Consider the following 15743-nt stretch of genomic DNA (forward strand, 5'->3'; position numbering starts at 1 on the left):
TAAAGTCTAGATCTTGAGTTAGGACATAGGTTACTTTTTAATGCTAAAAAGGGTTATAAGAGACTGAAATAGGAATTTTTTAAAAGTTTAAGCTTCAATCTTATTTTTTTGCGTATTGATTAAATATAATTAACGAAAATAGGTTGTAAGGGTCAAAAGGGGAGTTAAAAGTTGTATGCATGTATTGTCATTTTTTAAAGCTAGAAACTTGAAACTTATTTTTTAGGCTGTTGAGAAAATATCAGTACCTACCGCCACAGGACTCAGCCATAAATGGTTACAGTATAGCGACATCTTATCATTGGTACATGATGACACTAATATAAGTAGCATTAAAAAAAACAACAAAAAGGATTATAAGGGGTTGAAAGGGGAGATGTAATGTATGTATGGTATGTATGGAAGTATCTTCATTTTAAAGATAGTAGTTTCAAACTTAGTTTTTGGCTGTTGATTGAATTGTATGGAATTATGTATGGAAATTTCATTTTTGAAGCTTGAACGATGAAACTTTTTTATTGGGTTAGATTATTAATATATATTTTTTATTATTTGCTCAAGGTCACTATTTTACGCGGACGAAGTCGCGGGTATAGCTAGTAAACCATAAAAATAATATGATTAGATTTGCAGAATAAGATTAGTATGAAAGTTGATAAAGTGTCAAAACTAGTACTGGCCCGCGATTTCGTGCTTTTTTTGGATAAAAGATAGCCTACGTTTATTCTCGTGATACAATTAATTGTTATATTAAATTTAATTAAAATCTCTTGACCCATTTAACCTCAAAAAGGTAACAAAATAAATATAGAAAAAATATGCTTTGTACGTTGCATTCCTAGCTTGTTTGTGTAGTCCCTGTATATAGGCGAGACATATCACCAGACAGACCGTCACATTTTTGACATTCCAACTACATAAAAAGAAAATTAAGAAACTCTATCGGAAGATGTAAAAGAGAAGATCCCACGATAAAATATGAAATGTCTCATAAATTGGCTATACAGAAAACAATGTAATAATAATTGGGACAAATCTAAGAGATTTGTACTAGGACGATTAATCGCCAAAATTTTCCAACGCAAATTACTCACGCAGATTATCCACCAATAGCACTTTGTTATGTCTAATTACTATGAAGGGTTACTTAACTGGGTCAAACGTTTAGAATACTAATTTCATTTCCTTAATGGAAATGGAACTAAACAAAAATAACTAAGGTCTTATAACAAGTGTACAACGTATAACAAAGTTTTTTTAATCAGTAACTAAATTGATATCAGCTTTAAGTATGAATAGACATACATTGACTATTTTAAAGAATAATAAATAATATTTATGAACAACCTTTTATAGTTTAACTCTGAATGATTTTTTATATTGACGTAAGTAATATTGTAGCTTATAAACAGTAATAACAGTTCACGCATAATGTGCGGTAACGGATTAAGTTAACTATACAGCAATCCTTTTCATCCCTAGAGCGTCGTTTTTGTTACGGAGACGGTTAAATTAAACAAATTTAATAGTATTACTTTGAACTACTTGATAACTATACAGATTAAATGATACCCACCATAAGGATCTTGCCACTTAAAATGAAATACTTAAAGTGAGAATTTTCAACGTCCCAGGTGTCTGCCACTACTTTATTAACCATTGTGGACATTTTTTGCTTTGGAGAAATTATGATAACTAAATAAAAATAATCTAACAAGAGCCATATCATCATTTTTTGTAGTGATAATAGACGATAGAATATATAATTAAATGATATTCAATATATCTTTTATGTTTCTAGACGATAGCTAGCACTCACTTATCAAAAGGCTTAGACATGTGAAAAACAAATCTATCAATAACGATTCAATCGATAAAAAATTACCACCGGAAGTTACTATCTCATTCTTATTATATGCCTATAGATAAAAGCTAAAATAAACTTAATATTGTATTATTTATATTAACAAATCTAAGCGTCACATACCTTTTTTGCATTCGTCGATGTTTTCATCCGAGTTGTCACCACAGTCGTTCTCCCCTTCGCAGACCCATGACAGCGGTATACACTTTCCGTTCTTACACTGGAACTGCTTCAGGGAACACGCTCCTGAAATTGAAATGTATTTATTTATTAACTCTTTATTGCACCAGCTACAGGTATTATTATTAGCAGAGTACGACAGTATAAAAGACATTCTAGCCGCTTATGCAATGTATTTGTTTGAAAACAAAATTAATGTGAAACTTGATCTAGATAGGTATATTATGTAAGTACTTGTTAATTTTGCGGGTTTTTGTTCCAATTTTGAATTGTTTCGACATCATACGAAAATCGTCTTATGCTTAGTTCTAAAAAATATCCGTAGGAATTTATCGACAAATCTTTACAATTATGCACCCAAATGATAGTGATTGTAAAAACGAAAAAGTAAAAATAAAATGTTCCTGTTCTTAACATGCCTACATATTTACTGCATAAACTTGTAACATGCACCAACATGTCTGAGATAGAAATATTTTACTATTTAAATGTCTGGTACAGATAACTTATTTTTTATTAATAAACTATTTTGTTTATGCGTAAATACGTACATATAAGATTTTCAAATCATATCTCATTACACCCTAAGTATATATAAACGATTATTGTAAATATAATGTGATTAATAATATCATAACAATCACAGTAAGACAGATAAAACATTAAATATTTGAAGGACAATTATATCAATAATCTGAGGATTAGGTACTTGATATTGATTATTGTCAATACAACAATGAGTTTAATATATAATGTAATAGAAACATTCATATTTTACTTATATATTAATAAGCGAATATAATCGCCAATGAATTATTTGGTACTCTAATAAGGATTACAATTCAATAATGCATTAATCTTTATAAATACTTCATAAAATTACATTTAATATTCGTTCCATGTATAGTAAACAACTATTGTATTATATCTATAATTGACTATTGTATTAATTAATCAAAATTTTCCAATTTTAATAACAGGAAGTTAATCCCTGTTACAATTAAGTAATACAAATTTTCAATAGGTAAATACTTTTGTACTTGAATAAGGAAAAATGTCTATTATAATGAGTCAATTACCTCAATTCATAAACAACTTGTAAATACTATTAGGTAAGTATTTATTTTCCTGATGAATAAACAATTACGTTTTGCTTCTATGTAATTTAGTGAATTTGTTTATAATTTATGACTCATCAATAACTAGCATCCACACTTTCGAAAGTATGGTGTAAAAGATCAAGCGATGATAAAAACAGTCCTGAGGTAAGGTCTGATGTCTTCATTATTTTTATTATATGTGTATATAATAACCGTGTAAATATAGATAATATAAAGTAATAATTTTCGGTACTATATACGTGGGTTGCTGCCATTGACTTACAAAATGCTTGGACGTATATGCTGAAAGTGGTGTGATGAACACCTAAAAGTGTTAAAGAAGAAACGATGCAGTGAAAAATAATTGTTTTCGAAGTTGATATATATGATATACAAATTTTATAATGGTAACCAAAAAACATAATAACAATGTACTTATTAATTAACAATGTGATATAAATATGGAATCGTATATGCATCCCCAAAGTTTACTACCACAGACACAAAAGGTACAAAAAATCCTTTTAACAATTAATTAGTAAGTACATGTGTGTATAAAGTAAGAATAAAATAAACCTTCAAATATTAACGAGTGCTATTATGTATTACTAAAAGATCAAAACATATAGAAAACCTAGAAAGGTACACACATTCGACAAATATCACACAATGAAACGAAATAAGTCTATCAGAAGTTGGCATGTAACAATATGAAATGAATACGATAAGGCGGACCTTCTCATGATCCTAAATATCTTTTTTATGAGTCTATTATATAATGTACACACAAACTCAAAATAAGCCAGAATATTGGAAAACTATCTCCCCCAACCAATACTACTGATTTATGTGGCAGTACTCTCAATGAACTATCTCATAACGCTGAATCTGTTACTTGGACTACTCGAATTAATACATTTTAATTTCCATTACAGAATAGCATAGAATATAATTAATTCAGAGATCAATACGGTAAGTGAAGAACATAATATACATACATGGGGCATGGGCCAATATTCATGTAAAACATAAAAGTAGATATAGAACAAATTAATATTTAGAGATGACACAAGGACACCATAACATGTAACTGTCCAATAAAGTGTTTATAACATACACTATAAGGGGAAGATCCGATTGGGTCGAAGAGCGACAGGAGTAACCTGACCCCGCAGGCAAAAACAAAGATAAGATATAACAATGTTAATGATGAGTTGAGTATACTAATTTCAATGACAAAGGTATAACACCTTGGCAACACAAATACAAAGGGCTATAGAATTCAATTCGTATGTAAATCAAATGAACAATAAACAAATCTTCATTAATCTCTTTTTAATACAAAACGCTTTGATCGCCTAGCAGACATAAATACGTTGGTATGATAAATACTCGTTTGGGCTGAGTGGTTTGACTGAAAGGGACACTAATTTAATTTCATTACATTAGGTCGAGGGTTCTTGTCTAAAAGCGGACGACAGGGCGCAGCGCATGGTGTCTGTTGAATGGCGGTGAGCCGAGCGGCCGGCATGACATCCAATCTGTGTGGAGGGTCCTCTTGTCTGTCTCATTGAAACTAAATCACCCGAAACTAGGGGAGCTCGCGAATTTCATCCAAAATGAAAGACCGCGTTTGGCTCGCGATATCCGTAACGAAGTTTACATGTGAACAGATCTTTATATACATTCAGTCCATCTATTTTAAATCTGGGAGAAAAGTTTATCGGAACCAAGATTTTCGATATACTGTATTCCTCTTACAATTTCTTCTAATACTAGTAGTTAGTTATTTAGTATACAAATACAAAAGATTTGTAAGATAATTACTTAAAGATCTTTTTTATTACTTTAACACGCCATGCGAAATAAGTGATAGCATCACTTATTTTTAATGGACACCTAATATTCCAATTTATTGATCCAATATGAAATGATTATAACATTCAATAAAATAATGTAAATTAAATTTATCTATATTTAAAATACCTTAAAAATAATTATAATTATCCTATACATTATACAATATATTGAATATTGTATATTGAAAAATAAGAGGTTGTACTTAGACGCAACATTATTCTTTAATATTATACTTTAATGGATTTTTCAAAGATAAACGTCCCTTTTGAGACGGCTGAAAGGATTTAGCTCCATTTATCAGGAATCTTGATAGACCTATTTTGCTGCGTCCAAATCTCGTTTAATATTCATAATATTGCTTCCAACATCTTTGGTGGGCATACTTGAAACAAAATGAGAAAAAGGGACGGAAAATAACTTACGAAAAATAATTCTGATCCGCCAGAAACCACAAAAATTATAAAGCAGGCATTGTGTTATAAAATTATTTTGTTTTGTTGGCTATACAATAGAATATTGAGCTTTGTGTAACTTTACTGACGGTAAATAATATTCGGCAACAATTTTATGGCTACAAGACTTTGAGAACACTTTAGATATTTTAATTAAAAAATTATGAAGGCGGCAGACATCCTTAATTATTTGCGTGGGGGTTTATCAAGTTAATCGATGAGTATTTCAGAAATGATTTTCCTGTAAAATGAAGTATCAACGATTGTTAGCTCGTAGTTTTGTAGTATTGTTTATGTATGTTGGGCCCAAGAGAGGCAAATCCGACAGATTGCAAAAAGAATTATCAATTCAATTTGGAATGGGCAAAGATATTCTGCGTATAATCAAATTGAAAGCCTCCTTCATATCGGTTCATATTAATAATGAATTAAATAAGAAACCTATAGACCTATAGAAAAAAACCTACCTACCGTAGCGAACTGTCATCAGTCAACACCGAAAAGCCTTGTGTTAGTTTATAATTCTGACTGAATCACTGATGAAATAAATATCCATATCAAATCAAAAACATAATCCGAGTGGCAAGCAAAATGGCAGTAAGCTGACCATCCTAAAGAACTTATGCTGACGATATTAAATAATAGACTATATATACAAATATTTTTATGTAAATAGATTCTTATAGAATTAGGTTAAAATCCCACCCCAATAAAATCCAAGTTCTTATAAATTCATTTGTGTAATGTGTTGGAATCAAAACATACTGTACTACTACTGTCGTCAAATAATAGTGAGTTATATAAGTATTCACAGCTTACTGTAAGTACGCACATCTTATTGATATTATCAATAAGCAGATGATACTCAGGATGGTTCAAATCCAAAACTGGATAACTGCTCGTCGGCCACTGAGCTGGAATCCCATGTTTGAATACAAATGAAGCGTTTATCCCTGAAAGCCAATCTGTATGCAAATTACAGGTTCGTTCAACTATTCTCGTTAGTTGCTCATTTTCGGAATGTTTGAATTATTATAGTATTGTTTCAGTATGAAATCTACATTCTATATCCGATCTACATTTTAAATTTATTCCACGGCAATGCACGATTTAATAGCTCGTTAGTAATCTTCCACAGCACTAAAATAAGCATGTATTTTGTTCTGTAATAAAACCTAAAAACATAACAACAGGGTAGATATATGTATGCATTTTTTATAATATAATTAAATTTTTACATAAAAGGAAGATCTTAATAAATATATATGAATATTTTTGAACTGTACAAAATATTTTTTTAAATAATATTTGTTCGATATAAATTATACATCTATGGACTCCGCCGTTTTTAGCGTGTTTAGAGTAAATGTCACCTAAAAAGCACAACGACGCCGATAAAGCAGATAACGTGATAAGACATAACGTTTCGTTTCGACCAGTAATGATGTGTATCGCAATTTTTCCTGTTCCCATGTTTTTAACTTCTGAATTAATATCTCATGCAATTAAAAATTAATTAACTATTTTACGACTGCTCTCTAGAGTAAACTGTACCGATTATATCCGTAAAATCGAAATACGTATATATCCGACGAGATATTACGTGACTTTCATTAAAAAAAACAGTAGACTAACGAAAGAGTTAGTGCTAAGTGAACATGAAAATATAGTATTAAACTTGATAAAATATTCATTCTTAAAATTAACTTAAATTTAAACAATTCAAATGGAATATGATCATGTATTGGTAGTATTATTGACTGTCGTTATTGATTAATTAACCCTTAAAATATTTTTTATTAAATATAACTGAAATGTTGATAGTAGCAACATTTGCATACAATGAGTTTATTGTTTGTATATATTTTATGTATATTATGTACGTATATAAAAAAGATATCTAAGTACTGCTATCAGTACTTAGTACCCATAATATAAATTCTGCTTAGCCTATAATAAGATATCCTTCTCTTTCAATATACATAAACATAAACGAATAAGTTCCAGTAATCAGTGCGATGGTAATTGTGTTATTCATATGTACGTGAGGCATACGGATGAAAAGGAAGTGGTAAAAGAGATTACCACACTATAAGAGAAATGCAAATAGATGTAATTGATATTCAGGATACACACCACTATTGTAATAAGGTGATGGTGTTGCGATATTATTAGACTAGTAGGTATAATGAAAGGATAAATAAAAGTCCTCTAGACAGTTGAGTTTTCTTTGAAAATATTTTATTGGAAAGAGGTTTTATTATAGCACTTAAAATAATATTATTTATTTGAAAGAATTATTTTGAATATGATTGAAATAGCGATTAAGGGCAGCTCGTAGAAAGTGTCAATCTTTGCTTTAAAATTATTTTCATATTTCGTGTTTTTTTACGTCAAAGTTAATATAAAATTTGATAAGATGGGTATAAATGACAGCTTGTCACTATACTTGCATGCGATGCCTATAAATAATAGAGCAAAAATTAACAAAAAGAAAGTCAGAAAAAAGCCTATTTTTCAACGAATACAGTGTAAACTTAGCGTTAACTTTTCTCATCTGCTTTTTCCAGTTTCGCTAATGCACAAACTTTTCGCGTCAGCTTCCCAAGCGCAATGTGCCCCCAAGATTTAGTGAAAGATAACTGCTTTAAGGATAATCCACACGTCGCACTCGTTTCAGTTAAGCTATGGGTTCAATTTCATGAAAAGTTTAACGAGTGTTTAATATAATATAAGAAAACAAAAACCGAGAACATACTTTTTGTGGGTATATAACAACCAAATAAATTTTAATATTCATGTCAGCTTTTTAATGTAAAAACGAAATTGATTTTACAAAAAAGTATGGGCGTAGAGATGAGTAAATATATACTACGTTATTTTATACATATGAAAAGGATATCTGCTTATATATTATAAATAAATGGATAACGAAGTTATATTTATTTGTCAGTTACCGTTTGACGATTTATCTACTCCAATATTTATTCAATGTTGCGTACACGTAATAAGTGTCTTTTTATTGTAACGTAATATCTATCGTTTTCTTTGTGGGGACAACCTTTTTGTCTATGTTTTATTCCTGTGTGTGTTGTATTCCTGGTTTTTATTATCCTAGTTTATTTATATCACACCTTTTACACTTCTTGTAAAGAGGGACGGACGCTAGTCTAACTCTAACAACGACGAAACGGATATAGAATGCGACAATACCTGCATCGGGGCAAGTTTAGGCTGACTTTTATATTTCAGATAATTGCGTGTTATTAGAAAGAGGACTTCTAAACCTCAACTGATATGTAAACATGAGGTAAAACATGAAACAGGATAAAAAAAAAAGCGTGTATACATGTAGTAATATGTAATTCCCTGTTTACCTCATACGCACCAGGTGTGAAAACAACTAAATAATAAAATGTTGGGTTGTGCTCGATATATGTGCATAGTTCCTCATAATACAGGATATACTGTTTCGTTATAGCCTTATTTCTTTCCTATAGTCATGCCATTATCATCATTTCATTCTTATGCATATACTATAATATTATTAATCATGACATACGTGAGTTTGTGCTGTTTGTATATCTCTTATACAGTTGAGTAAATATGTTTGTAACAATTGAATTTGTTTTTATGATACTGCTTTTTGTTTCGACGATATTATTTTCAGGCATTCAAATCTCTCTTATTATATGTAGGAGATATATAATAAGAGAGAATTGAACGCTGAATTGAAATTAGTATTGGAATGAACCAAACAAATATAATAACAGGAGCTTATTAAAATCCAGGGACAATCCCATACAAATCGTTTAAGCCATTTTTTAAGTTACCGCCTACAAACACATAGACAAGTATCTACACAAAAATCTAAATAATATTTTTAGAAGCCCAACGTCTGAAAATAATTTACAGGCATACAGGTTTGGTTTTTATTTAATTATTCAAAAGATTATGCACTACATCTTCAATTAAATAAGAAATGTGTGCAGACAAAGGCTCAAATACACATTATTCACATTACAAGTATCGTATCAAGAACGACAATTAAGGAAAGCTATTAATATCGTTTAGGAGAACATGCTGATGAATTGTAATACGAGTTCGAAATAATAGATGTGGCGTCGGCAGAAGCTCTACAGAAATTCATTAGGTTGTAGTTTTACAACAAATATACAACCATTAATTCCAAGCTAAATAAAATAAAGCTTAATCAACAATTAAACTTACTTCATTATGTTTGAATAATAATTAATAATAATAATATATTTATATATATCTCATAAAAGAAATTGTTCATTAACGTTGCATCGCCATCTTCCACGACTGCTAGACAAAAGTGAATATTTAAAGAACAATATTTTTATACTTACTGCTAAAGTAAGAAGTTATAGGGAACTAACAATTACCTAATTATTTGTAACTATTGCTATATAAGTAGTTGTTTCATAAGGTGAGTATTTCAATATATGGACCAATGACAATTAATATACGCTTGAAACCAATTGTCCCTTAATAAGAGAAGTAACATACGAGAATGAATATTCAATCTAAACTCGATCTTAGTTTTACAAACAAAGAGCTTATAATTGTATGCGTATTGCGAAATAACGTCGAGTATTCGCAGTCTAACCCTCGTTTATTGAACGGCTGTCTATCCGTATCATCGGCATAGCAAGGGGCGATGGCAGTAGAGCTTAATGACTATGGACCAATACAGAATGGAGGTCATCGTTAAGTGTCGCATTGGACTTGGCATCGGATGTTAATTGAGTAGTAACCTTATAGAATATGAGAACAATCAGCAATTGAAATGCATCATAGTAATAATTAAAATTAACTTTTTATAGTTATTCCAACTTCATTTTTATTATTTATTCTAGCATTAGCACCTACAAAATATATTTATGATGATATTATACTATACCAGCTGTTCCCGCGACGCGTCGCGTTCGCGGAATTTAACTTTATATTTCTAAAATAAGTCAAAATCGGAATCAAATCTCTGAAATGGTTGAAAATTTCAGAGATTCGATTCCGATTTTGACTTTTGATTAGCCGAAACAAACAGACCGACAGACAGACAAAAATTGTAAAAAATGTTATTTTGGTGTATGTACCGTATTTATATATACATGCATTAAGTAAAAAACGAGTATTTCAATATTACAAACAGATACTCCAATTTTATTCATATGTATAGATAATTAGTTTTTCTTTCAGCATTTCGTAAACGCATTTATTACTTTGATTATATTTTAGAAAATTCTAGTCTTTAACGAACTACAGTTTTATTTGAAATTATACATTTATGCTACATTAATATACATTGATGATATTTATTCATGAAAAATCCATTAAATATCATATACGAGTTGTGGAAACCAAATAAGCTGCTTTTTACACTTAGCAATGAAATACTCGAACCAATCATATCAAGAATACTCGTAAAACATGACTTGCTCTATATTTTATTGAACATCTCTCAATATTTCTTATAGAAGTAGCCAGTCACATATCGTCTAAACGATATAAGGTTTATCGAATAAAGATGTATGATTCATAAAGAACTTCTTTTGCAGGCTTTTTTTTACGATGGAATTAGTTTCCAAACTTTCTGACCTTCACTAAAGGCAAGGACCAAAGTCGGATACCCTTATCTAATCTGCAGTTATCCTTTCACCGACTGGAGATATTGCAGCTGGTGCCTTCGCTCTTTGAAATTTAGAACCTAATGTTCTTTCCAAATTGCTGTACTTGCTTCCAATAGCGACATTCAATTCTCGTAAAATTTTATCGATATTGCGACTTTCCTTTAAAGGTTATTATTTTCTTATATTTGTAAGAAAATTGTGACAAATGAGAGCATAATGACCTATAGGAGTCGTAATGAATCAATCGACAAATTCACTGAAAGCAAAGGCTGTTTGTAACGCAAAAGTCAGTAATACTAGTCAGAGCATAACGAGTAAGCTTCGTTTTTCATTTTTCACATAATGACACCATTTCTCAGCACAAAGCCCGTTTTATAACCATCACAATGGAATTGTCCTCTTTCATCAGCAGGACTTTTATGGTCGTCGAGCAGCTGTGGAACGCCAAAATTGAGACAATCATAACGAAGTACTTTTACTACTATATTAGATTATCTATTTCGCTAAGCTGCTTCTTCTATTTATTGCTGACCTGATAATTATACCGATATTGTAGACATTTTCCATATCGCATTTATCTAAAACTAATCTATTAATATTAACTTTATTTAGGTTATAAGTGATAAGAAGTAATACCATTATTATATTATACTAATAATAATGGATTCCGATATCTCTGAAAAATATTTATACTTAAAATTTTAATATTTACTTACTATTTAAATTGGAATATAATACAGAAAACAGGTCACTTGTTTTCTATTATATTTGAAATTTTCTTCTAGAGCTTTTTTATATATACACCACTAGCTGTTATCCGTGACTTCAACCGCGTGGGTGTATTTAAGTACAATATACATTTTCATATGCATTTAATGAGTATAAAATAAACAAAATCTTGCACCTTACTACTCATATCAATATTCAGAACCACCGAAATAAATGATATGACAAAAAAGTGACTCAACTTATCCGCCCCTAAACTGATGTGCTGAGAATTTTCAAATCTCGGAGATTATGATAACGTGGAAATCTCATAAAACTGAATAATGGGCAGATTAAGGTGTAATCCTATTTAGTACACTTGTAACTGTAATTGAATTCGCACGATATGAAACTGAAAATGTTATTAAAATGCAAAACAAAGTATCCTTCGTGACGACTTAAAATTGGCTTTTAGCCACGGATATCGAACTTTGTACGGACTACGGATGCAGGAAAATATTATGTCTTCGGACACATTCGGTTGTTTGTATCTCTATTTTAGTATCTTGGCAAGAGTATAGTATTTTTATATACATAAGCATCAATATTTTCGATATATTATAGATCCATTACATATGTACATTTAATCATATTTTTATTACTTGTAATAGATAGTTCAACAATCAACAAAGTAACTATACACGGTAACTGTGTGTAACTAATGAAACTGGACAGCGTACTACTGATTATATCCTCGGTTATTATCTTTCAGTCTTGCGTTAATTATTTTTGCTATAGAATTATTTATCTCTTTAATTAATTTTGTATTATTTATGGACTTCAAATCTTATTAAATTATATTATTTCAGACATTGATATGCTTACTATTATTATTTACATATGCATGATAAAATACTCGCGTGATTTTTCATGACGTATCACTTAGTTCAGACGTATTTCTTGATAGTAGTATTTTTTCAAATTTTTTAATACATAAAATAAAGGTATTTAGTAGAAATTGTAAATTTTCTACAGTACTTGAACATTGAAGTACAGTACGTGATTGAATTTCTTGAAGCAATTTAGAGCGAGGCCGGAAGTCATCTATAGTTTATTTAGTATATCATCTTCTTTGCTGAATCTTTTAACTATGTATTTCAAATGATATTGTAGTAAGTATGTAGGTTATATATACAAGAATAAAAAAATGTTGCAAAATAAAATAAATTCCAAATAATTTATTACAAAGAAGACCTATAGAATACTTAAGTGGGGTGGTGGCGTAACATAAGTGTCATTGCTGTACCACATCAAAAACATCCACATTCGAGACAGCTTTAAGGTTTAAGGTTAAGGAGAAGGTATTGGAGAGCCGCCTAAGATGGTACGGTCACGTCATGCGGAGATCATCATACCACATGACTAGAACAGTACTTGACATGAGTACCCAGTCCAGAAGACGCGGCAGACCCCGCCTCACATGGATGTTTTTTAATAGACGAAGCAAAAGAAAGAAGACCTATAGATTATGTCTTTAGGAAAGGAGACCGCATCGATTGTGTATAATTGCCTATCGTTGAGGGGACAAGTGTATGTACCTAATATAATCGAAATCCTAACCATGATCAAATAGGCAATTACTAACCAACAAGATGTACATGTTTATAATAATACAGATTCATTTTTAAATTCAAAGTTGGGAGAATAGAGTGACAACCAGCATAGTTTTAAATTGAAATTACAAGCAGAAACTTAAATTGTATTCAATGGTATCAATTTGGCGCTTATAATATATAATAGGTTCTAAAAAAGTACCAGATAATGTCAAACAAATGTCGAACGACTTTGCACAGTAAGCAGGTCTATCGCGAATTAATTATAGGAGATGGCAGGTGGAAGGAGACTGGTAGTAAAGGTAAGAAGGGTCACCTTATCAATTACGGCATGTGTATAAGTTGTTACAATCAATATATTTAGTTTATTTATGTCTATTTATACATTTATGATTACTGTCAATATATTTTGTATAATATACAAAATAACATGTACTTGTAAAACTAGATGATAATGGTATAGTGCAAAGACCTGCACTAATACTATATAAGAAAGAGGGATAGCACTGGACGATGATGTGATGAAATGAATGCAGGTGGCGAATTCCCCAGGAATTAACCACGACGGTTTCCGAAGGTATCCATGCAGGTATTTGAAAGCAACTACATTGTAATCAATAGCATAATAAATAGTAGTAGACAGATATGTATACTCCTGCGTTTTGCTCGTTGTATAACCTTTCTTTCATTTTAGTGTATATGTATCGACTTCAATGGATTATGTAATCTCTGTCTACATCTTGATCTAAGTAATATTTACCTCGTCAAATTTACAACTACGTACCTAGTAAACTTGACAGTAGATAGATTACCTGACAATACCTATGCCATTGCTGTTAAAAATATATTATGCATCAGATGTCAACTTGCGTAATTTAGCATCAATACCAGATATCTGTCTATCTTCACTCCTTGTTATCTACTTAGATACCTACGTAGATACAATATTTAATATAGCACATTCTTACTTAAATAATAAATACTTAAGTACCTAACTACCAACTAATCAAATACAATGAGCGAGCTATAAATAAACAAAAAAAAATTAACCCATCACACACGCAAATTGACAACATATAGGTATATAGGTATAACTCAAAATAAACAAAATAATAAACACCAGCTCTGTTTTTCATTGTCATTGTTTCATGTTCTGAATTCTATACAGCTCAAGATCTGTGCACAAATCATGAAGTATTATTACCTATCTGTTTAATAATTACCTGCAGTTTAGTTTGATTTTTATCATTCCTCTATAGCTACCTAACGATCGCGTGACGTGACATTCTTATTTGTTATCTGGTGATTATCATTTTCCATAGAATCTTAATGATTTTTTACGTTGTAAACAACTCAATGATGCATTTGTATAATTATAGGTAAACGTAAGAACCACGTGTAGACCAGTAGATGTAACAAACCAGTTTTTGGCGTAAATAAACTAACACTGACTGGACCAGTGATTCTCGCCTTGAATATGATTTTGCGACACTAATAGCCTATCGAAACTATTAATAATACTCCTCCAAAAGATGGATACACTTATAGAAAAGGAGTAAAGATATATATTACTTTTTAAATAGCTGAATTGAAAAATAAATACCAAAATACATACCATCAGCCTCTGGAGATACTTGTAGTTGTTTGTTGTCAGACGCTGACACTCCAAATATATTGATGTTTATAACACATATAAATATACACCACCACATACTGGCACAGTATTTGGGGGCTGCCCGATGACAGCCCACCAAAACGATCATTTGTCCTTTGGAAACTTTCGATTTTGTCAAATTCACTATAATGGAACACTACGGAACAAGATTAAATTGATGTTCGATGTATATGTATATCATAAAACACTAAGAATTTTTATTGTATTCCACACGTCACTGTTAATAATGTACGGAAGGGCAATATTTTGGTGATTGGTTTGCTATGAGCGTTTTGAGGTTATTTTTACGTGCCACTGGTGCGAGTGCGACGGAGAAATGTCGTGCAAGCAGGCAGGTGTGTGTCGTGCAAGAGAGAACGTCGCCGCTAGATGGCGGTACGAGTGCGCGCGTGACGTTTACCTCGCTTAGTTTCGGCGACCGAACCGTGGCGCTGCGACGCTGATTCTAGCTAGAGATTTTTCCAACGCATAGCGCGGACGAAGTTACGTTAGGATACATTCACATGATCCAATAAAATCTAACATATTGAACAGCCGTTAAATTAATAGGAAAACCGTTACTTTTTACGAGGATGATTCCTATAAAAAGGGAAATTATTATTTCTTATGGCGCCCGGCGGCGATGCATTTGTAATATATA

General features: G+C 30.9%; 1 protein-coding gene across 6 annotated transcripts in view; it reads right to left on the minus strand.

Moving 5' to 3' along the window:
* LOC131843472 (very low-density lipoprotein receptor) overlaps nt 1-15261 on the minus strand; it is a 188509-nt gene extending 173248 nt beyond the window's left edge. For all 6 annotated transcript variants that reach the window (XM_059192129.1, XM_059192130.1, XM_059192137.1 and 3 more), the window contains exons 1-2: nt 15044-15261; nt 1988-2110 (exon numbers count right to left, since the gene is read on the minus strand). In XM_059192129.1, the coding sequence (XP_059048112.1) occupies nt 1988-2110; nt 15044-15191 (271 nt within the window). In that variant the 5' untranslated portion in view covers nt 15192-15261. The remainder of the gene's footprint in view (nt 1-1987; nt 2111-15043) is intronic.
* Nucleotides 15262-15743: the final 482 nt, after the last annotated feature.

The sequence above is a fragment of the Achroia grisella genome, unplaced genomic scaffold (genome assembly GCF_030625045.1).
Source record: "Achroia grisella isolate CSIRO2021 unplaced genomic scaffold, CSIRO_AGI_Agris_v1 utg308, whole genome shotgun sequence".
NCBI classification, from domain to species: Eukaryota; Metazoa; Arthropoda; class Insecta; order Lepidoptera; family Pyralidae; genus Achroia; species Achroia grisella.